Here is a 24,949-nt window from a genome sequence, read left to right on the forward strand (position 1 = left end):
CAGAAAAAGAGGGATAAAGCAAGAGATATAGGCCCTGTCCCTACAGAATCCCCTGTGACTCTGGTTCTTGAAGAACCACTGGGCTTTTTTGAAGCCTCTTGTCTCCTGAAAATTGCTGAAGCCATGAAATTCTCTTCTGGGTCCGTACTGTTAGATAGTGGAAAAGTTGGGACAGGGATAGTAAGAGTTGCTCCAGAAATGGTGAGGAGGCTGATTCATCATATTTGGACGTCTCTTCAAATTCTTCCCATAGGAAGAAAGGGAAATATAAGGAGGGAAGAACCTCTTTTGATCGTGTTGGTATAAGTTGGATCAAAGCGGTTCCGTTCTCATTGTTTCCTGTTTCCCAGGATTGAGTAATCTTTTGTGAGAACTCTCCCCTCAATGGCTTGCTCATACCCAAGTCCAGGTCTGGATTCCTTCACATTTTGGGAATCTACTAAAGAGGTGACTTTTAACTTCCCCTCTGCCCCAGCAATTATATCAAGCTATCTGTTTCCCACTGCTACTACTGTGTTTTCCCCAAAACAAGGCCCTGTCTTATAATGTTTTGCCAACAAAAAAAGGAACCAGGTCTTATTTTGGGGGGATATCATCCACTGACTAACCTCACTTGCACATGTCATTCCCGGCCTCCTTTTCGCTTTCAGAGGCCTTCAGGAGCCTCTTCTTCTGTGACCGGCAAGGCTTTCCTGAAGGCCCCTGCAGCCAATAGCAGAACTCTGGATCAATCCAGAGCTTTCTTATCATTTATGGAGGCCTTTAGGAAAGTCTTGCTGGCTGCAGAAGAAATGGGCCAGCGAAGCAGGTGTCGAGGTGTGCAAGGCCTGGCTACAACTGTCTAAAGATAAGTAGTAGGGCAGCTCCACCCCTCCATCCCCACCCTAGCTTAATTTTTACCTGTCCACTCTGGAGTGGGTGGGATCTTAATTAGGGCTTATTTTGTGGGTAGGGCTTATATCGGGCACCCGTGTAAAAATCAAGCTAGGACTTACTTTCAGGGTAGGTCGTATTTTCGGGGAAACAGAGTAGTCAGGCAAATTAAATGAAAAATAATTGCCCAACAGTCTATTTCTCCTCATCCCCTCCTTCAGTGATCATCTCGATCGTGGAGAAAACTAATTTGTCCTAATCAAAGTAGCTTGTCCAGCTGCGATTTCATTCTGACATCGGTACTCCACATTCATGTTCAACTAAAAACAATCCCTCTGCAAATCTGTTGAAAAGTTTATGATCTGGCTTTGATAACTCACTCTGCTGCTTTCAAGATTTTTCTTCTCTTTTTTTCCCCCACCAAGACAGAGGACATTGAAGAGATCGCCCGAAAGACTCAGGCGCTGAAAAAAGCAAATCCGAAAAGACCGCGGGTGGTGGTGATTACTCAAGGGAAGGATGACACCATCATGGCCACAGGTACATGCTTTTTAAAAACATAAATTTAATTCTAATATTTTAAGGGTTTTACGATGACCCCCAAAAGAATAGTTTGAAGAATATGGCATTCCGTTTTCTTCTGGTGCTTCCAAAAGGGCTTATCAAACGAGCATCAAATAAAGCAACAAAACTGCTTTAAGAGAATGTACTGTGTGAGTAATCCTGGTGAATTTGGTAAAAAAAGAAACACGGCAGTAGGCAGAACCAGTTGTTGATAATAAGAAAACCTTTGTGCACTCATTTGCGAGGGAGTGTGATAATATGTAAGAAGGATTGGGCTGCTTTTATAGGGTTTTCATAATCTGAGCATCTGTTCGTTTGGATTACTGTTTAGAAGAAGCATGGTTTAGCTTTACACTTACCCAAGATATTGTTTGGAAATATTACTAGGTTCTATATATAATGACTATAAAAGTCAGTTTTCCATATGAATAGAAATGTGTTTTATATTTTGATGCTGAAAAAGGTTCTCTTTATCAAGTTTGTTCCATTAGCAACCACACTCCAGGGATTTTAGACATAATTATTTATCTGGTGTAAGGGCTAAGCATAATTTTACACATTGATACGATCCCAAAACGTTAAAGATACCTTTTCTAGTTCATCTGATGCCTGTGCATTAATATGCACTGTGGTTGAAAAGATTTAAATTATTTACTTTCATTTAGATTTTCTCTTGAGTTGTTTCTACTTGATTATCTGTATCAAAGCTCACCGAGTAACAGATGCTGTAAGGATTAAATGCATGTAAGTAGTAATGGAGAATACAAAATTTGATATACTGTGAAGTGAATTTCCAGCTGTTTTTTTTTTTTTTTTTAAAGCAGGAAATTCCACTTTTGGTTTTTCCCACTTGAGAACTTTTGGTCCTTAGAGAAAAAAAAGTGAAAAAGGAGCTTGTGTAGGAATGAAGTGATCTATGATATGCCATTTTAATCATTAAAGTATGACTTTTCCTGCAGTTAGACACATTGTCTACATTTCTTGATTTAAATAGGGTTTTTGTATGGGGGGGTGGGAAATCTATCGTGCATTTTTTGTCTAAAGCAGCATATTTAATTCAGTTCTCTGCTGCCTCCTCCATGGCTTTGAACTTATGCTAAAGTCTCTTTTGGAACAGATTGTCAAGCAGCAGGTCTGCAAATGTTTTTGAAAGAACTCTGCTAATAACAGGAGCCAGCATGGGTTTGAGACAATCTTTCTTTCTTTCTTTCTTTCTTTCTTTCTTTCTTTCTTTCTTTCTTTCTTTCTTTCTTTCTTTCTTTCTTTCTTTCTTTCTTTCTTTCTTTCTTTCTTTCTCTCTCTCTCTCTCTCTCTCTCTCTCTCTCTCTCTTTCTTTCTTTCTTTCTTTTTTTCTTTCTTTCATCCTTCCTTCCTTCCACTAATTCCTTCCTTTCACTAATTAGCAGGCCAAGAAAATGCTGTCACTGTACAGTACCCTGACCCCAATAAAGCACTTGGCAAGGTTTCTCATGAGGTCAAGGATGGAAAATGTTGGCTAGAGGGTAGAGGTGGTATTTAGCAGGTTTTGACCAGTTCTGGAGAACTGGTAGCGGAAATTTTGAGTAGTTCGGAATACCGCCTCTGACTGGCCCCGCCCCCATCTATTCTCTGCCTCCCTTTGAGTCCCAGCTGATCGGCTGGGTCTCCTTTTGTTGCACAGGAGAACGGAGCTGGAAAGCAGGTGAGTGGGGTGGGGAGGGAATGGGGATTTTACAGTGTCCTTCCCCTGCCATGCCCACCAAGTCACATCACGCCCACAGAACTGGTAGTAAAAAATTTTTGAATCCCACCACTGCTGGATGGTCCTGTGAATTTGCAACTGGTTAAACTTGTTTAATGCCTATAAATGATTTTGTATCATGCTGGAGGGAAGGATTGTATGCAGGGGTGGGCTGCTACTGGTTCTCCCCAGTTCGGGCGAACCCGTAGCTAACCAGCAGCTAATTTTATGGCCGGTTTGGTGAACCGGCAAATTCCACCCCGGCTGGTCCAGTCCAATGCAACCCTCCCAGGAGTCTCCATATGGCCCGTTTTGGATGCCAAGTAAGTGCGGGCCCACACGGAGGTTTGGAGAGGGCAAAACTTGGGCCTCCAGAGCCCAGGGAGGACGTTTTAGCCTTCCTGGAGGTTCGAGGAAAGCCTCCGAAGCCCAGGAAGGGCGAAAAATGGGCCTCCCTGAAATTCAGGAAGGCCAGAAATGGACGGGCCCGGGGAGGATGAAAACACCCCCACCCCCACCATGGTGCAGGAGGCCAACTAGGCCACGCCCACCATGGCTACACCCACCCAGCAACCAGGCAGAGAACTGGTTGCTAAAAATTTTGAAGCCCACCCCTGATTGTATGGTGCCATCTTTAGACATGAAATGGAAGACGCCATGTAGAAGGAGGGATGGAAAGACTGAGGAAAATGATCTTAATAGAAATATGTAAGAACTATCACTCAGGTAAAGGAGTCCAAAACATTTTTTAATTCCTCATAACATGATCCTTTGGAGTAGAAGAAATGGGCGGGGAGATACAGCACAACCAGACTTGTACGTTTCTGTTGTTAGAGCCAATGTCCTTGGTGCTCTCTGAGCTTGGTGGTTCTCTGGCAGACGTTTCATCACCAAACTAGGTAACCTCATCAGAGCACAGTGAAGGAGCTTGAATCTAAATCTCAGCTGTCTCCAACAACAGAAATGCCTAGTCCTCCTAGTAGATATATTTGATGAGACATTTATTTGATTCTTTGCCCAAGATATTTTGAGTGGAGGATTTCCCAGTAACCACACTTTAACAGATTAACAGAGTTGGAAGGGACCTTGTAGGTCATCTAGTCCAACCCCCCACCCACCCAAGCAGACCCTACACCATTTCTGTCAGATAGCAGGAGATTCTACACCATTTCTGACAAATGTCCAGTCTCTTCTTGAAAGCCTCCAGTGATGAAGCTCCTGAAACTTCTGAAGGCAACTTCTGTTCCTTTGGTTAATCTCACTGTCAGAAAATTCCTCGTTATTTCCAGGTTGAATCTTTCCTGGTTCAGTTTCCATCCATTATTCCTTGTCTGGCCTTCAGGTGCCTTGGAAAATAGCTTGCTTGCCCCTCCTCTCTGTGGCAGCCCCTCAAATATTGGAAGACTGCTATCATGTCTCCCCAGCACAAGACATTATGATTCCTTGATGTGCTGAGTAGTAAAATGGGCTATGTTGTGTTCAAACTCACTGGTGTGAGTTGTTTTTAGAGACCAAGAGAAGGTTGAGATATTAGGTGCCATATTTCCTGTTCATAGGTATCATTGCCACATACATAAGTGTATTTTGGCTTAGTGTTCAGGATCTCTCTTAGAATGAGGTAGTGTTTAAGGAATACGCAGCTGTGGAGTTACCTCACGAAATCCTTAATAAATTGGCTGGTTTTTAAGCGGCCCCCTGATTCGGTAGTTGTCTCTGAGGATTCACAAGTGTCCGATTGGAGTTGACACTCAGTCTTTTGAAAGTAATCTCTCAACAGACTCCTCAGCCAAAGAGCTGAGCTAGGAAAAAGTTTGTCTTTCTTTGAAATAGAAAGCCTGAAAAGAACGACTGGCCAGTTTTGCTCCGTTGCCCAGAAAAGAGAACCAGTTTGATGTAGTGATGAAAGTGTTGGTCTAGAACAGGAGTCTCCCAACCCCTGGTCCGTGGACCAGCCCCGGTCCACAGCCTGCCAGCAACCGGTCTGTGCAAACAAGTGAAGCCCCATCCGCAGAATGCAGGCCACACACGAAACCATACTCCCTGAGGTCTGTGGAAAGACATTTCTCTGTGGAACCAGTACCTGGTGCCCAAAAGATTGAGGGCAGGGGTGGGATTCAGCCGAACCGGTAGTTGAACCGACCGTCTGGCCCCGCCTCCCCTCCCCTCCTAGGAGTCTCCACACTGCCCTTTTTGGATACAGGTAAGTGCAGGGTCTGCATGGAGGCTCTGCGAGGGCAAAAAAGGCCCTTCCAGAAGTCTGGAAAAGGGCCTGTTTCCAGCTTCCAGAGGGCCTCCAGAGCTGGGGGAGGCCATTTTTGCCCTCCCAGAGGCCTGAGGGAAGCCTCCGGACTCTGGGGAAGGCGAAAACAGCCCTCCCGGAAGTTTCAGTAGGCCATGCCCACCATGGCCACGCCCACCCAGCAACCAGGCAGAGAACCAGTTGTTGGGATTTTTGAATCCCACCCCTGATTGGGGGCCACTGGTTTAGAAACAGGAGATGGTCAGCGCTAGCCCCACCTTCCTCATAAAAGCCAAATGGATGACTTTGGGCCAATCACCAGGAGACAGTGAGTTGTCACAATCCCGCCTTAGGTGTGGAAAAAATAGCTAGGTGATCTGGGCCAGTCATTCTCTCTTAGCCAAATTCACCTCACAGGGTTGTTGCATTAGGTACATTCACCCCCTTGAGATATAGAAGGGAAAAAAGGTGGGATAAAAATATTTTTTAAAAAAATTAGCAGGTGAGGCTAAATTGAGAAATGGAAGAATAGGTGTGGGGGTGTAAAGCCCTCTCCTCACATAATGCCATTTCCTTTCTTCTTCATTTTTTTCTGACAAGAAACCTTCAATCTCAGCTATATTGATAGTACAATGGAACCTCCCTCCGGTCACGACCGTAATATGTTCCAGGACTTTGGTCGCAACCCGATTTGGTCATGACTGGAAACAAGACGGACTGCGCATATGCTCACACAAAAAGAATGGCACGGAAGTGGAAATCGCCGTGGCAGGGAAAATCGCCGTAGCTTTGTTTGGTTGCCACACGAGGATGTGTTCACAATCAGAGTGAAACACTTAGCGGATTTTTTTGGGGTCGGCCCCTGATTTGGTCGTGGTCAGAAGCATTCGTGAGCTGAGGTTGTACCATAAATATAAAGAACTCTTGCCTTTTAAGAGCTTGGGGTTTGGTTTCATATTTATAGAGAAAGAAAGTGGCTCTTGATGTGGGAGAGACCATAGACATTGAAGTTATTAAGAGAACCACCAGGCTGGTAATTATGATTCACAATCGTTGGGATGCGCATACTTTTAGCTAGCCAAGATGATATATTTCCCAGGAGTCTTGGGATTATCTGAACTCATCACAATGTAATCCATCGTTCCCAGGAGCCCAAGAACAAGTTGCTTTCACCTACTGTAGATGTCAGCCTGATTCATATTAATTTGCTTCATCAGTTTCTGCATAGAAGCCCAGTGTGGAGCTTGCTCTGCTGAATGTTAAGAAGCTTTGAGCAAGAAGGAGCAAGAAAAAGTGTCCCCTCACGGCTTTATGATTCTGCCATATATTTTTAATTTCAGGAATGTGCATCCAGACAAGGGCATTTAAATAATCTGAGCGAGAATTAAAACAGAGAAAGAATTTCATGAGAAACTCAAGGTAACTATGGGTAAAGGTGGCTATAGAACAGAGGAGTGGGGAACCATGGGCCCTTTATGACCTGTGGACTTCAAATACTGGGAGTTGAACACAAGTCCTAAAGGGGGCATAGTTCTCCACCTCTGTTATAGAACACCTGGTATCATGCCCCTGTTGGGGGAGTGGGAGTGTGGCTCTGGTGGCTGTGAAGGAAATGGGGGAAGGGCACAGTCCAGCTGGGCATTCAGAGGAAGACCCAGGCCCACTCCCTCTTCAACCTAGGGCACACAGGGAGGAACGGAGAAGGGAGCAACGTGAGTTACGTGGCTTATGGGGGAGGAAAGGGCCCTGATTCCCTTCATTAGCTGCAGCTGGGAAAACAGGATTTTAAAAGGGTGTTTGCGCACAGCACCTTGCTGGAAGCAAAGCATGCATTATCTTTGTTTGTCAAGTTTTATCTGGGTTCTGGAGTCCTCCCAACTGTGTGTGTTTTGTTATCTTTTGAATTCTGCCATTCCTTATCCTGCCCAGTCTTGTTAATTGCTGCAGCGTGGCTTGTGTTGGTTTTTATTTATAATCTATATGTACTTTGGGTTCGTACTGAATTTCTTCCCTTTAAAAACTGTTCTGGGAACTGTGAAGGACCAGCCCGCAGTGCTTCTGCCAGCAAAAACAAAGCTCCCAAGGGCCACAGGTGTCCCTCCAGAGCTCCATTTTTGCTGGCAGAGGGTTGCAGGAGACCATCGCAGCCGAAAACAGAGCTTGGGAACCCATTTTCACTAGCAGATCGCTCGGGCCACCACAGGCACCCCAACACAAGTGCCGTCGAGCTTGCCACGCCCACCCTGGCCATGCCCACCATGTCCCTCCAAGGTCAAACACAACCCTGATGCGACCCCCAATGAAATCGAGTTTGACACCCCTGGTGTAATCTGTTGCAACAGGTCCTTGTTGTCACATCCTACTGCTCACTGGGGTTTCTTCCATCTTTGATTTTTTTCCTATCCAAAATGTAGGACCCTGATTTGGTTACTGCTGCGGTGTTGCTTGTTTCTGCCTTTGCTTCTTTCCTATCTTCATTATTTTCCTCTTAAGATGCTACTCCCCATTCCCCAAGTTAGCCAGGTGTGATGACTTGGGGTGTGGCACAAAAGCAACAAAGTCACAAAAGTAGGTAAAGTCCCTTTAATACCTCCAACTTGGCCCCCAGTGTCCAGCCAATGATAACTGGACACTTGCAATTATTTTACTCTCTCAATGATATCCTATACTTTCATTTGTTCTCTGATCCATGTGCAGGTCTTGTAATGCCAAGGATGTATCACTCTGTGTTTCTTTTCGCCGCTCTTAGCTTTTGTATTGATTGTGAGGTTTGTTAGTGTCCATGTTTCACTGGCATATGTTGGAACAGGTAGCACACACTGATCAGAAACTTTTCTCTTCAGGCATAGGCGGAGGCTGTTCTTGAAAATTATGCTTAGCTTGCCAAATTTCTGCCAATCACATTTAATACACCATTCAATTTCCTTTATTGTATCACTTTCCTTTGAGATCCACAGGCCAACTTATATGTAGAGGTCTACTACCTCTAGTTCTTCTCTCCATGACAATTATGGAATCCTAAATAATGTGGCTCTGCAAACAAATATTCTAGAACTTGTGAACTGCAGAAATCAGTAAGCCTGGTAAAACTTGTCCATCGGTTGCATTCCCAGAAGGGCAAAATCGATTCTGTCTAATCAAGTGAAGGACCTTGTAGAAGAAAAGTCCTTTTCAAACTCTTCTTAACCTGCTCTGGTCCCATCCATCCATCAACCAACTGATTAACCAACTGAGATCCAGAAGAACCTGATCATACTGGGGGAGAAATGCTGTCTTCCATAATATGACAGTGTGGGTAGGGTAAGGGAATAGGACTTAAGGTGTAGGATTAATTCTGGGAAAGCAGCTTCCAGTTCACTCTCATCCATGGAAACTCTGATGTCATTCTTTGTGATCCTGCCCATCCTACCTCAACCTTTATTTCTTATGTCTTGGGTTGCTGGGAATTATAGTTCACCAACTTCTTGGGGTGCAGATCTTAACAGCCAGGTTGCTTTTTGGTTTAGATACCCTATTGTACCTATGTTAGAAGTTTTGCACTGGCTGCCAGTTTATTTCTGGGTAAAATGCCAGTAGCTATTAATTTTTAAACTCCAATATAGCTCCAATATAGCCACGTATTTAAGAAATTGTTCCTCCCATAACCCACTTCTGTTCATTGAAATTGTCTGACAAGTTTGTCAGCTGTTGCTATAAGCAACTTATAGCAACAATCGAAAATCCCATATACTGTAGTTGATAAATTAAAATCTATTTATCCGATCAACTCAAACCTTTATTACAGTCTTTAGGTCAGGGAGTACAACAATAAAATGCACAAATCTGTAATTATTAATAGTTAAACTTTAAAAGAAAGACATAAAATGCAATAAAATTACATAAAATACTTTATTATAATAATTGTAATCCAGATAACTGGCAATTGCAAAAAAATATATATTTAAAAACTTATCTTTTAAAATAGTTTTTAGTAGCTGGTTTTAATACTTTTTAATTGTTTCTCTAAATTGTTTTGAATATCTCAGTTTTTACTTTTAAGTTTTATTGTCAATTGCCAAAAGGCTGTGAAATTGGTGGTGTAATTTTAATAAACCCAAGATTTAAACACACATCGCTGAATGTTAAAATGATATGAAGCATCGTTTGAACACGCTTTTCAATGGCTTCTGTGATCGGCTAACCTAACTATCAAATCTTAGAGGTTTTTGTGTGATAAGGAAATGGTTTGAGGACTGGTTGCACTTTTGATTCCATGTGTAAATTAAATTAGGGGATGCGTTGATTTATATGCTTAGTAAATTCAAGATACAAGAGCTTACTCCACAAGGTCAGTTACATAAGCAAACATAAATGTTAAGTGACTTGGAATCCAGGAAAGCTGTTCATACATAAACTTAGCTGAATCTCTGTGCTGCATTATTATTCATGGTAGCCAAATAAATGTCAATAATAAAAGAGAATTAAAGATTTTCATTTCCCAGAGGTAATTCTTCTAAGACTGCTTGATCTTTCATTTCATTTATAATTCATTTCTGTATCAGGATACAGGCAATGTATGACATGAAGTCATTTAATAATGATTAAGAATGTAAAAATGTATGGCCCACAGGTAGTTGTCAGGAGACGTATCGGAGTGTTATTGGTTTTGCCATGTTCTTATAGATCCTTCCGCTCTTGAATATCAAGCATCCTTCTCTTCGCACATCATTTATTATAAAACATTTAATGAAAACGAGATGTATGTGTCTTAATTTGCCATGTAGTACAATGACTGACATCTCTTACAGAAGCTCAGTGGCCTGGGTTGGGGGAAATGCTTTGCTTCTGAAAGACAACAGCACAATCCATAAAATTGGATTCTTCCAGGAACCGATTCATATGCCGAGGGAACAGAAACTGCCAGGTGGGCCATGTAGACACCAAAACCAAGAGATCTTCCTGGACTTGATGGCCAGGACTGTTTGCTAAGTGAGAAAAGCGGACCCAAGTCCCATCACAGAAGAGATGGACACAATCGTCCTTCAAACATTCCTCTAGTGGTGCAGGAAAAGCCCCTTTAGAGGTCAGGGAAGGGATACCTGCTAAATGGGGAGGCCTGGAAGAAGTGTTAAGTGTTAAAGAGACCTAGCTGAGTCATGGCATTTGGAACAGGATAGAAGGTGATTGCCTCAGAGAGATACGGATAAAGTTGAGGGAAGGCAGGATCAAACTGTGCAAGTGTTCTGTCCTAGGCTTCCCCAAAAAGCACTAAGCCAACTATGTGTCCCGGCAAAACCTCTTTTATTAAATGAATGTGAATTTATTACATTCACATTCGGCCAATGGCCTGGCAAACAGTCTTGCAAAGGTATAATTATGAGCTCAGACCTTATCTATCTTGGAAAGCTGCCCGATAAATATCTCCACACACAGTGCTGACAGGGAAGGGCTCAGCACAGAGTCTCTAGGTTACACAGTTCTTCGTGAGGCTGGAATGAATGAAAGAACAAATGAACGAATTGTTTCCTGCAAAAAAACCCTCCCCCTTTGCTCGTCTTTTAATCCTTATGGGAGGGGCCATTCATTGTCCACCTGTGGCCTTACTCCCACGTCAACCCTGAGTTCTTAATTGTTCCTTCCTTTTGGCAGCTCTGCGCATGCACAGGCTGGGAACTGGTTCCAGAAGCTCTCCTGCCTCACTGCTGTCTGAGCCCGAAGGCAGTTGATGACTGTCAGCCTGCCCTGGCCCCATCTCTACCTCTGATGCAGAGCCCTCGTCCGAGCCTTCCTCAGCCTCCAGGAATGGCCCGAGTTCCTCCCCAACCTCCTTGCTATTGTCCGACTCTGCTGCCAGCTCCATCTGAGTAGCAATTGCAATGATTTGCTTAACGACCACTGCAAAAAAGGTCATAAAATCGAGACAGTCTTGTGGTGGCCTGCTTTACAACCGTCATGACTTACAACTGCTTCAAAAGGTTGTAGACAAAACAGGGAACATACTGACCTTTGAACATGTCCCCTTTAGAGTTGCATTGTATCATGGAGTAAATGGAAAAGCGGTGCTCAAAATGTCTCATTTTGCTCCAACTGTGACTGCATCTCAAAACAAAGCTCCCCAAACGCACATATTTGTTTCGAACTCAGAATCCTCAAAGGAACTCTTATTTTCTATGTCTCAGTTCATGCACTGGTGTGGAATCTTGACGTCCACTACTCCAAGTCCCGGAGACTTTGGGTGGAGAACAAGAAAACACAGCTGTGTCTGTTGAACTGAAACAAACGTCTTTGCATTAATTTTATCTGAAAATAGACTCAGGCCCATGATTTGTAAACTGGCAGCTCTTTGATTTAAAAGCAAGAGTGGATTTTTTTGTGGGAAAGCATATTTTGTGGGGACGCATATTTTAAACCTCATCCCAAGCACTTGCCTGCTCAGTCCTCACAGGTCCAACGATAAATATGATGGATGTTAGAAACGATTCTCAGAAGAAGTAGTATCAATAATACATATATCAATAATAACAAAAATGAAATAAATTAATTATTCCATGCTTCTTCCTTTCTCCTGGACAAACTTGATGGTACTATGTAATATTTATGTGTTGTTGTCCCCAGCAACGGAGGAAGAATTCTGCAAGCAATCAGTTATCAAATAATGGCAAATATAAAAGATGTGCAGAATTGGGAACATCCCAGCCCAGCTTGGGGCAATGCCCTCTCTTTATTATCCTGTCAATTGACTAAGCTCATCTCAGACAAAGTGAGGTTATGGGAATTCACCTAGAGCATCATGCACCATTAAACATCAGGGCTGCCTACAGGAACACCTGCAATGCTAGACTTATTAGCCAAAGATGTAGCCAAAAAGGGATAAACAGTTTTCTTAATCATGTGCAACAAAAGAATAGCATCCTAATGCATGTATTGTTTGTCAAGAGGAAGTCCATCAATAATTTTATAATTACGATATATTAGATTTGAGCATCTATTGTAGGCGATTAATTTTTGTTCATATCTTCATCTGTGGGCACTTCAGTAAACTATTCAGCTCACTCCTTTTTCATGCCTTTGTGAAGACGATTGGAAATGTTTGCTTGTCAATTATGGTGACTTTTTTTTTACAGAGTTAACTGTGGGTTTTAATACACTCTAAATATGTCAAGATCCCACCATTATATCTGAGGGGTTTGCTTACTCAAGATAGAAGCTATATTTAAACTTTAAAAACTTGAAAGTAAAGTGTGCCCTAAATAAAGGATCTCTGTGGTTGTGAATGCATTAAGAACCTATTGCTGCATATCTGAATTGTGTGAGGGAATGAGAGTAGCTAAATTAGCTAATTGTTGAGGTCCAGCAACATGGTGGCCATGAACGCTGTAGAAGCTTCAATGCCACTAGATGGCACTTACTGTCCTTCAGATTTAAAGGCGGGGGGGAATGGCTGGATTTTTTACCTCACAAGAATTCTGTGTTCTCATATCAAACTTCACATAATTCTTTAAACCCTGTTGCAACCTACATGCTTTCCACATTCATTGAATGTCAAGTTTTTGGCTTCTGCTTGTGACTCAAGACTGTAAACTCAACTCAGCAGGCATCTAGCCTCGCACATACTATATACATAAATCTTCCCTGTGCCCTATCCTCTCTCTCCTCTTTATAGTCACATTTATTATATCTTTTATACCTTCTGTGTCAACGGTCCCCAACCTTTTTGTCACCAGGGACCACTTTCGTGGAAGAGGGTTAACATCATTGCCCAGAGGATCATGGGTTGCTCTCTCCCCTCTTTGGAAGAGCTTTATAGCTCCCGCTGCCTTAAGGAAGTTAAAACATTCTCAAAGATCCATCTCATCTTGGGCACCCTTTTTTTGAACTATTACCATCTGGCAGACAGTACAGGACAATAAAAACAAGGACAAAGAGGCTGAAAAACAGCTTCTATCCCAGGGCAGTAGCTCCGTTGAATTCTATTGTATAGGGCAATATTAATGCAATATCTGGGGTTCTCAATTCAATTGTATAGAATGCAAAGGATGTGTGTTTGTGTTTTATTTTTATAGTTATAGCATGCACTGAGGATGGCATTTAATTTCGTTGTATGAGGTACAATGACAATAAAGTAAAGTAAACTAAAAATGATTTTTCCATGGATTGAGGGGGGGAAAGAGGAGGAGGGGCACGCAACCAATTTCCCTTGCATATGCAGTTTACAGTAGGGTTCGTGCCCTTATGAGAATCTCATGCCTGATGTTCTGAGGTGGAGCTGAGGCAATGACGCTAGCACTGAGGAACAGCTGCAAATACAGATGCAGCTTCGCTCATTTGCCTGCCACTCACCTCCAGCTGTGCGGCCCAGTTCCTAACAGGCCAGGTACCAGGTGGGGGATACCTGTTCTATGCCACCTACATGTATTGTTTATTTTGGATATTTTCATGTTGTTTCCTAATGGCTGTACTGGGCCCCTTAGGCCAAGGGTCTTCAAACTTGGCAAGTTTAAGACTTGTGGACTTCAACTCCCAGATTTCCTGAGCTAACATGACTGGAGGAGGAATTCTGGGAGTGGAAGTCCACAAGCCTTAAAGCTGTCAAGTTTGAAGACCCCTGCCTTAGGTTGATCAATGGCAGATTTGATTTAATTTGATTCGTGTGATTTTCACTCTAGTTAGGTTGATTGCTGGTTGGTTGATTAAATTGATAGCCATGAAATCAGGTGAAATAGTCCCCTTCTGAAGAGAAATTGGTGACTGTATTCTTTCCTGGTACATGAAGCCAAGTTGGCTGACGAAAAATGAAATGATGCACTTCAACCATTCAAAATACAGAATGACTACCAGCACCGAGATAAAACATCCATTGAAAGCAAGATAAAGCAGCAGTTAATTAAATATTTTTCCCCCTATTTTTTTATTTTTATTCTACATATACAGTGTGGCACCTAAGCATCATACATTTCGGTGCAAACAAAAATAACAAAATTAATCATATCTCTTACATTCATCAAACTTATATAATTCTAATGTTAATACACATATATGTATTAAATTATAATCTTTCATTATTTAATTATTCTAATGCCAATCACCATATTGTTTAAACATACATGATAATTTCATTATTCAATTTCTTCTTTTGTTTTTATATTTAAAAAAAAATATCTTTTGGTGAGCAGTGCGGTTCCAGGTTTTTACATTTCAATACAAACATGACCATAGTTACATATTCATCTTTCTTGTTCAATTTCATATCACATTATTACTTATTCTATTTTCTTTTAAATATTCTCAAATATTAAATTCATTAAACTTATTTTATCAAATTTCAGTTCATATCTTAACTTATTTCATTTTTCTTAAAATATTCTCATATCTTACTTTACAATATTATCTAAGATTCTTATTTCATTTCTATATTCATTACACATATTTCTTTTATCTGTCACATTTGCAATTTTATCACATACTATTATTCCATTTATTATTCAATAATTTCATCCTTGTTCTAATAGTCCAAGAAATTGTCCCCTTTGGTTGTCAATTCTAGCTTACCACCTAAGCTAATTAAATATTGAGGATAGTTGAAATAAGTTTTTGAAAAGCAAGTTGAATACAAGTCTGGAAAATGTTCTTAATGAGAGCCTTCCAAAATTCTGTTGCCAATAATAAAAGATCCTCTGCCTTATTAATTAGCAACAAAAGGAGACTAACGTAATCTTAATATTGGGCTCATTTTACTAGATAAAAATGGTTTGAGGGACTAACAGACTCCTAGATTGTTTCAGGGCTTCTGAACCAAATTGCTGAATAAAAAGTTAGCGGTGTCATTAAACTGGTAGCATAGGTTCCTGTTCTGAACGACAAGCTTCAGGAAGCAATCTGTGAAATAGCAAATGTCAACGTCTTGCCAGAGTTACCCAAATGACATTTCGCTTGGAAATATGCAGAAGAATCATAGAGGTCATTCAAATATAAGGCAGTCTGTAGCCCCATCTTTGCTTTTAAATTCTGACCACTACTCCCCGGAGATGCCAATTCCTCCCAAATTCACTTTTTCCAAGCTGCTTCGAAAAACTGGTCCATACATTGTGACCTAAGCAATTGTGGGAGCTGTATAGTCTGGCAATCACTTTTGGGAGTGTTTTATTCCACTGAATTTTATTTTTCTTGGCATGAAAGGGGGGAACTATACAGCTCTGCAGTCTCATTCAATTCCAAGATCAGAGACTTTGCTTCCAAGTGTGGTCAGTTTGTATCTGAGATTTCCGGATTAATAGGGAGCAGTTTGAAAATAAGTGGCATGTTTCATTGGGAAAAATAAGGAATAAGAGGAGGTTAAGAAGAAGCCGCAAGTGAAACAAATGGTCTTGTCATTTTCTAGTTCAGTTGCAAGGCTAAAAGAGAAATTATTCTTATCCAGAGAAAGAAATATATCTTCAATTGTTTTAAAGATAGAATTCTTCCTCCCCTTAAAAAAATGAAGTTCTGAGTGGAGAATCTGATTATATACTGGGGAACATTAAATGGTTCAATTAGGGTTAATTATTCAATTAATAAATGCAAACATGAAAAATGCTTTAAAGTGTTTAAAATGTTCTAATCTATCGTGGGGCCCAAGCAGGTCAATAGGTAATTTTATTTCCAGCCCTTGGTTCATCTGTGATTTTAGCAGGCTGGTTCCCAGGCCGATTGCTCTCCTGTTTTCCCATCCTCTGGCCAGACAGTCTCCCTAGGGATTATCTTATCTCATGCTCCATTCCTATCATTTTTGGGCCCTGTTAGATTTAGTATCTGACAGATATAACCCATTTCATGTGCCTGTCATTTCAGTCCCGAGATTGTTCCCTCTGAAGGTGGCCTCTTTGATGGCAATGTATCTGGGTGAATTGTAGATTCCCATTTATCCATCTGCTTTGTTAAGACATGGATCATCCTTTCTCATCACTGCGTGTTTCACTTCCCTTCCAAGACCTCCGTGGAATAACAGTTTCATCCAACTATCTAGAGTAATCTGGCATTTCTGTCTCTGTCTCGCTCAACTTTTGGACAGAGTCCTGTTCTCTTTGTTGAGACCCTTGCTCAGTAGATAAGTTTCTTCTTCACCCAAACAGTTCTTGGAGATGTCATTTGCACAACTGACTCTCCTTTCACAAGCATCCAAAACCAACTCTCATATCTATCTATCTATCTATCTATCTATCTATCTATCTATCTATCTATCTATCTATCTATCTATCTATCTATCTATCTATCTTTGGTTATTTGGGTTGTCTCCCGCGTAAAATTGGAAGTATCTAGGCGACGTTTCGATGAAGTCTCATTCATCATCTTCAGGCTTGTGTCCTCGGCTTTGTGCTTCTCGGCTTTGTGCTTCTCAGCCTCCGAGAAGCACAAAGCCGAAGACACAAGCCTGAAGATGATGAATGAGATTTCATCGAAATGTCGCCCATTCGCCATCCTCAGGCTGGTGCTTTCGGCTTCGTGCCAGTGCAAGTAGTCTCTGCTGCTCTGCTGCTCCGATCACAAACTGCTTGCACTGGCACGAAGCCGAAAGCACCAGCCTGAGGATGGCGAGTGGGACCTCGCCGAAACGTCGCGAAGATACTCTTAATCTTACACGGGAAAAGACCCGAACACACCTAGACATGTATGTATGTATGTATGTGTGTGTGTGTGTATACACACACACACACACACACACACACACAGAGAGAGAGAGAGAGAGAGAGAGAGAGAGAGAGAGAGAGATCAGTCAAGCTAAGCCATGCCCAGGCTCTGAGCTATCTGACATAGCTCACAACAGATCTTGTTTCTTAGTCACCAAACAGTTCCCATTGGCTGACTTGTTATGGCTATCCCAGCTCATAATTTCTTACACACTGACAGTTTCTGGAACCTTGTCTAGATTTTGGGTGTGCAAAATATCATCTCAGTTCCTTCAAGCTTCAATAGTTGGCCGATATAAGTCATATTTAAGTCAACTACAAAGCCGTTCTAAATGAAAGGATGCACACAGATAATGGAGGTCTACTTGCACGTGTATTCCATTTTTTTATTAGGGGGTTTGTTTTTCCCAAAATATAATAATTTGCAATTTTCAGCCTGGAAAAAAAAAATTCTAGAGCTGCGGCAAAGGGTGTTTGCCAGAATTTTTCCTCTGTTTTCATTTCGTCCTTTTAGCTGCCTGAGAAAATTTATTTTGGAGATTTAAAACAAAGCATGAGCCCAGGAAAGCTTTCAAAGAAAAATAATTAAAAATGACAAGTTGTGGCATAAACCTGACAGCGTTCAGGAAATATGCAGGATGGATATTATTATTATTTTTTTCATTTATGCCTTTTAGCCTGTTTGGTATTGTCTTCATAATGAGTCATTCTTTATAGCCAGAGTTCTTTTTTTTCCCCCTACTGTTCAGTGGTTGGGTATCTAAGGCATGTTCCTTTTTTTATGACTATCTTTATCTCCACGTCATGCTTTTAAAGGTTTGGTATGCAAACCTACGATTCAGAAGCTTTAGGTACAAAATGCCTGTCACAACTGCGATTATAATAACTAGCATCCTAATGAGTTGTGCTCCATATGTGGAAAATAATCTATAAACTAAACTGTTACATAATTTATATTAAAATGTGCACGCAATTATTTTGAAAGGGTGGGGAAGGGTGTAAATCCTATACATTCCAATTACAGTGGCAATTAAGTGAAATTATGTGGATACTAATTAGATGATCCTAAAGGATCATAGACTTGTGTACTTAATTATCAGAGGAACAATCAACAACTCATTTAGGAGGAATACATTTATTTCATTTGAAGAGGCTGATACCGCTGCAGTTTCTCCTGCCATCCTTGTGTTTCGGAGATAATTCCATTGAGAGCTGTGTGATCTATCCTGTATTTTCATGAGTGTAGTTAAGAACGGAATGTAACCTTTGGAGATTAGCATAAATTTCAAATCTCATTGTGCCTCAGAAAGATATTTTTAAAAACCCATTATTCTTAATAAAACCCAGTTAAGAAGACAGCAGTGTAAGAAGCTGCCAAAACTAGAAACCTTTGAAGAATGTAAGTAAAGGCCGCGGAGTTTCTAAGGTCTATGGGGAGCGATGGGTGGAACCTGTTATTTATTTATTCATTCATTCATTCCTAAATCATAAATAAAGAATTAAGAAGTGCAATTATTACGGCTTTAACTAAGTCTCACTCACAGTTTGAGTTTATGTAGGATTTTATCCTGAATGACTAATCATACGGTATATTGAATGCACAGAACATTTTTATCCTTGGGCAAAGGTCATTTAAATTTATGGGGAGCTCTCAAGGACTTTTGAGAGTACAGATAGTCCTTGACTAGTGGTGGGATTCAAATTTTTTTACTATCGGCTCTGTGGGCGTGGCTTGGTGGGCGTGGTTTGGCATGGTGGGTGTGGTTTGGCTTGGTGGGCATGGCTTGGTGGGCATCACAGGGGAAGGATACTGCAAAATCCCCATTCCCTCCCCACCCCACTAACCTGCTTTCCAGCTCCGTTCTCCTGTGCAGGGCAACCAAAGAAGACCCAGCCAATCAGCTGGGACTCGATGGGAGGCAGAGAATAGATGGGGGTGGGGCCAGTCAGAGGTAGGATTGGCCGGTTCTCCAAACTACTCAAAATTTCCACTTCTGGTTCTCCAGAACTGGTCAGAACCCTGCTGAATACCAGCTCTGTCCTTGACATATGACCACTATTGAATTTCCACTATTAAATTTCCATTGTTTAAGCAAGACTGTTGTGAGTTTTGCTCTGCCATCTGACTTTAGTTGCCACAGTTGTTAAGTGAGTACGATGATTGTTAAGTGAATCTGGCTTCCCCATTGACTTTGCTCATCAGAAGGCCACAAAAGGGGATTCCCTGACCCCGGGACACTTCATAACTGTCATAAACACACACCAGTTGCCATGTGATCATCGGGATGCTGCAATGGTTGTGTGAAAAATGGTCAAGAGTCACTTCTTTAGTGCTGTTGTAACTTGGAACAGCCTCTAAGTGAATGGTGGTAATTCAAGGACTACCTGTATGTTCTGGTTGCCATGGGGGCATGGAGTCATACGCCTCCATGCATGGCCTGTCATAAGCATGTCAGGCAGGCCTCCTATTACTGCTATACAATCTGTGTCCCTTTTTCTTACCCATACATTTCGATATTTTGGGGCGAAACCAGGGATGGGATTCTACCAGTTTGCTCCTATGCTCTAGAACCGGTTGTTAACATTCTAAGCAGTTCGGTTAACCAGTTGTTAACATTCTAAGCAGTTCAGAGAAATTACTGGGCTAATCCTGTAAGGAAGGCAGGGAGGAAACATTCTGGTGTTGCTTACAGAAACTGCCTCTCCATTAACCCTTATTACATTCTTGGCAGGACGAGACTTCCTGTCTCAGGAATTTCTCTGGAGTTTTTTCCCTTCCTTTGCTGGTACTTTGCTCATGTGGAGTGACCATTCAAAGTTACAATGGCACTGAAAAAAGTGACTTATGACCATTTTTCACACTTACGACTGTTGCAGCATCCCCACAGTCATGAGAGGCCAGGCAAGGTGATGCGTGCCTCGATGTGAGTGATATTGAGTTGGCCACACCCAGCCAATTAACATGACCCCCAAGCCATGTCCACCCAGTCACATGACCACCAAGCCACGCCCACAGAACCGGTTGTTAAAAAAAATTGAATCCCACCCCTGGGCGACACTACCAACACTTGATTTGCCAGGAGAAGGCCTCCATGGTTTTGGACAAGAACATGAGACGTGTACCATGACCTTGGTTCATTTAACAGAATAGCAGAGTTGGAAGGAACCTCTCAACCAACACCCTGCTCAAGCAGGAACCCCTAAACCATTTAGCACAAATAACTGTCTAATCTCTTCTAGAAAACTTCCAGTGATGGCACCAGCCACCACTTCTAAAGGCAAGCCATTCCCCTAATTGATTTGTCTCAATATCAGGAAATTTCTCTTTATTTCTAAGTTGGATCTCTCCTTGGTCAGTTTCCACTTGTCTGAAATGGTATAGGGGGTTGGACTACAAGATCTCCAAGCCTCCCTTCCAGCTTTATTCTGACTGGTTGTATCTGGAGACTTCATAGTGTTGATCAGCCACATAATAAAACTTCTATACCAATTACACTTACTACCAGTGTTCTTGGGAATTTGCATTTGTTCCCCAGTACTACAGGTTTTGTGTAAGTTTTCCGACTGAATTAATTTCTGGAGACTGAGCAGGTCTGTGGCAGTAGCTGTTCCTGAGTTTGAAGAATTGGTATGGAAGATTTACATCTTCCTGTCTCCTATAACTTGGGAGTTGGAGAAATTCATTCTACTTTGGGGAAATCCTCCAGATATGAAAGGAGACAATTTTAATCCTGAAACTGATCTTGATATAAGATCCGTAGACCGAATGAACAAAATGAATGGATATTTAACTCCAGTCAGATTATAGTGCCAAACAGGACCACTAAGTTTGGAGGCAAAAGGAGGATATAAAATCTAATGTATACAATGTGTACTTTCCCTGCTTTTTTTAACCAGATAAGGCCCTTTGACAGGCTCAGCTATTTAGAAAACATACAGAAATTCACAAAATAATACTTCACAAGATGAGAGAGAGCTTTATGAAGACCAGAGGCCACATTGCTTGCAAGAGAAGACAAAGCTTGGACCTTTGTTGATGTTGTGAATTCAAACCCATCCTGTCTTTTCTAAATTTGCACCTCTGTTGCAGTCAGCTGCAATCTCAACACCCTCTATTCCTTTTAAGAAAAGATAGACAAGGCAATACAGTAATAACACCTGGAGTATTCTGCAGGGTTGTTACAGATCAGTCTCTACGGCTCAATCCAACTGGGCTAGCTTGTAGAATACGTAACGATCATGGATTTTATGTGCGTCCCTTGCCCAATTCTTGAAGATGTTTAGAAACTCAGAAAAATCACCAGAAAGTGTGCACAATCTTCAGAGCACTGCACACAGAACAACTAGACAAAAGAACAGTTTTTCCCTGAATGCCATCACTCTGCTAAACAAATAATTCCCTCAACACTGTCAATCTATTTACTAAGACTGCATTACTATTACTATTAATCCTCCCATCCTTTCTTTCACCCATCTCCTCCCACTTGTGACTGTATGACTGTAACCTTGTCGTTTGTATCCTAACTATTTTTATTGACTGATTCCTAATACGATTTAACTGCGTATTGGTACTCTATGACTATTATTAAGTGTTGTACCTTATGATTCTTGACTCTTGATGAATGTATCTTTTCCTTTATGTACACTGAAGAGCATTTGCACCAAGACAAATTCCTTGTGTGTCCAATCACACTCGGCCAATAAAGAATTCGATTCGACTCGACTTGACTCTATTCTAAAAGGAGTAAAACAGACTTTAGTCTTTGTTTTATAGATTGCTGCTGCTTACAAAACAAGCAAGCAAGCAAGCTAGAAATCCAAGTGTTGGGATCTACTGGGAGAGATTGACATTTCCTTTATAGATCCTGATCTTGTTCGCTCCTGTTCTAAGGTTATATTTCAATTCCTAACAAGAAAACATGTGATTTAGCTACTGTGCAAGCAAAGCATAAAATAACCATCCCGGGAACAAAAGTAAATGTAAACTCTGAATTGCAAAATGTAAGATGACACATTACATTTTGCAAACCTCTACCATTTGCATTTTGTTGCCTGTGGCACACTGTGACGGAAACAGACGTATAAATGGTCCTATTTTTCACCTTGGAAGTCACGTACATCCAGTTGAGCTTTATTCAGTGCTACAATTGATGGATAGAGGGAATAAAAAAAGAACAGCATAAGTGCTACAGCTTCTGTTACCAGCAGGGTGAGGAGCCATGGAGCTTGAAAATTACAGAGAAATAATAGAAGTGCGCATAGTGGAGGATAATTTGATATTAGTACCTTGAGTGGATTGCCTGATTCAGTTTGTTACTAGTTAAAAGAACGGTCGTTTAATCTTTTAGTTAAAGGTTTTAATTTTCTGTGCACCTGTAGCCAGCCTTCAATTCATGTCCACATTTTTAATTTTCTCTCATTTCTCCATGCTCCCCAGGGCACACTTTTAAAATGTTTGGATCCGGGAGCCTTTTGAAAGATTGTTTTTGAAAAGAAATTATTTGAGAGACCTATGATGCTCACTTTGCACCTGTAGTCTGTTCACATGCATGCAAAGACTTAGCAGAAATTAACATTTTTAAGAAATCTTATAATCAGAGCTACAGGGAAGGCTCAACTTACAACTACAATGAGGACCAGAAATTATGTTGCTAAACAAGGTGATTGTTCACTGAGTCATTCCCAATTTTATGACATTTTTGTTAATGGAAATCACTGCAGTTAAGTGATTCATCATTAAGCACATCTATTTCTCCCATTTCGCTTCTCAGAAGACAGCTGGGAAAGATTGCAAATGCACATTTATTGGAGTCTGGGAAGCTGCAGCTATCATCAACACATGCCTGTTGCCAAGCACCCAACTCACAATCATGTGACCATGTATGAGAACCAGTCTTTTTGTAACTTCAAACATTTGCTAAATGTATGATTGCAAGTTGAGAGCTACCTGTAGTGAGGTATGCATTATTCAGACCTAAAGCAAGTTTATAATGTACATCAGGGTGTCAAACTCGATTCCATTGAGGGCCGCATCAGGGTTAATGAATTAATAGAATAGAATTCTTTATTGGCCAAGTGTGATTGAACACACAAGGAATTTGTCTTGGTGCAAATGCTCTCAGTGTACAAAAAAGAAAAGATACATTCATCAAGAGTCAAGAATCATCAGGTACAACACTTAATGATAGTCATAGGGTACAATAGAATAGAGTACAAGGATATAGAATAGAATTTAAATAGAATGAGATGGCATGGGATGGAACGGGATATAGAATAGAATAGAATAGAATAGAATAGAATAGAATAGAATAGAATAGAATAGAATAGAATAGAATAGAGAATTCTTTATTGGCCAAGTGTGATTGAACACACAAGGAATTTGTTTTGGTGCAAATGCTCTCAGTGTACAAAAAAGAAAAGATACATTCATCAAGAGTCAAGAATCATCAGGTACAACACTTAATGACAGTCATAGGGTACAATAGAATAGAATAGAAGGATATAGAATAGAATTTAAATAGAATGGGATGGCATGGGATGGGATGGAACGGGATATAGAATAGAATAGAATACGGTAGAATAGAATAGAATAGAATAGAATAGAATAGAATAGAATAGAATAGAATAGAATAGAATAGAATAGAATAGAATAGAGAATTCTTTATTGGCCAAGTGTGATTGGACATACAAGGAATTTGTCTTGGTTCAAATGCTCTCAGTGTACATAAAAGAAAAGATACATTCATCAAGACTCAAGATTCATCAGGTACACAACACTTAATGTTAGTCATAGGGTACAATAAGCAATCAAATCATACTGGGAAACAGTCAATATAAATCGTTAGGATACAAGCGACAAAGTTACACCCATACAGTCACAAGTGGGAGAGGATAGGCGATAAGAGTGATGGAAAGACTTTGTAAATAGTTGGACAGTGTTGAGGGAATTATTTGTTTAGCGGAGTGATGGCATTCGGAAAAAAACAAAGTTACAGCCATACAGTCACAGGTGGGAGGGGATGGGCTATCAGGAGTAATGAGAAGATTAATAGTAATAGTAGTACAGACTTTGTCAATAGTTGGGCAGTGCTCAGGGAATTATTTGTTTAGCAGAGTGATGGCGTTTGGGAAAATCTGTCCTTGTGTCTAGTTGTGTTTGAGCTCAGGGAGGCCAGGGGGGACAGCTCAACATCACTCGTGTCGGGGGCACCTGTGGTGGCCCAAGCACTCTGCCATCAAAAACGGGCTCCCGGGCTCTGTTTTCGGCTGCAACGGCTCCCCACAGTCCGCTGCCAGTGAAAATGGAGCCCTCCCAACCTCCATTTTTGTTGGTAGAGGCAATATGGACTGGTCCTTTGCTGTTTCCAGGATGGCGGGGCTTGAGTTAGACACCCCCGATGTACATCAACATTACACTGAATCTTAGGGCATGTAAAATTTCCAATTTCCAAACATTAGGGGTGCTCAAAAGTTGTGACATGCCTTGGCAATTGTAAAAGATATTTTGGTTATAAGGTAAAGCTAAAGGTTCCCCTCGCACATACGTGCTTGTCGTTTCTGGCTCTAGGGGGCGCTGCTCATCTCTGTTACAAAGCCAAAGAGCCAGCGCTGTCCAAAGACGTCTCCATGGTCATGTGGCCGGCATGACTAAACGCTGAAGGCGCACATAACGCTGTTACCTTCCCACCAAAAGGAACTATTTTTCTACTTGCATTTTTACGTGCTTTTGAACTGCTAGGTTGGCAGAAGCCGGGAGAAGTAATGGGAGCTCACTCCGTTATGTGGCGCTAGGGATTTGAACCGCCGAACTGCCAGCCTTTCTGATCGACAAGCTCACTGTGTTAGCCACTGAGCCACCGCGTCATATTTTGGTTATACTTTAATATAATGTAAATGTGCTTGGTAAACAAC

At 41.3% G+C, this 24,949-nt stretch overlaps 1 protein-coding gene across 2 annotated transcripts in view; it reads left to right on the forward strand.

The window, feature by feature from the left end:
- Positions 1 to 24,949, forward strand: part of ADK (adenosine kinase) — a 250,147-nt gene that overhangs the window by 197,669 nt on the left and 27,529 nt on the right. For both annotated transcript variants that reach the window (XM_026674199.2, XM_026674200.2), the window contains exon 9: positions 1,299 to 1,413. In XM_026674199.2, coding sequence (XP_026529984.1) covers positions 1,299 to 1,413 — 115 coding nt within the window. The remainder of the gene's footprint in view (positions 1 to 1,298; positions 1,414 to 24,949) is intronic.

The sequence above is a fragment of the Notechis scutatus genome, chromosome 4, assembly GCF_049901735.1.
Source record: "Notechis scutatus isolate UNSWTSFEM ecotype Mainland chromosome 4, rNotScu1.2, whole genome shotgun sequence".
Lineage (NCBI taxonomy): Eukaryota > Metazoa > Chordata > Lepidosauria > Squamata > Elapidae > Notechis > Notechis scutatus.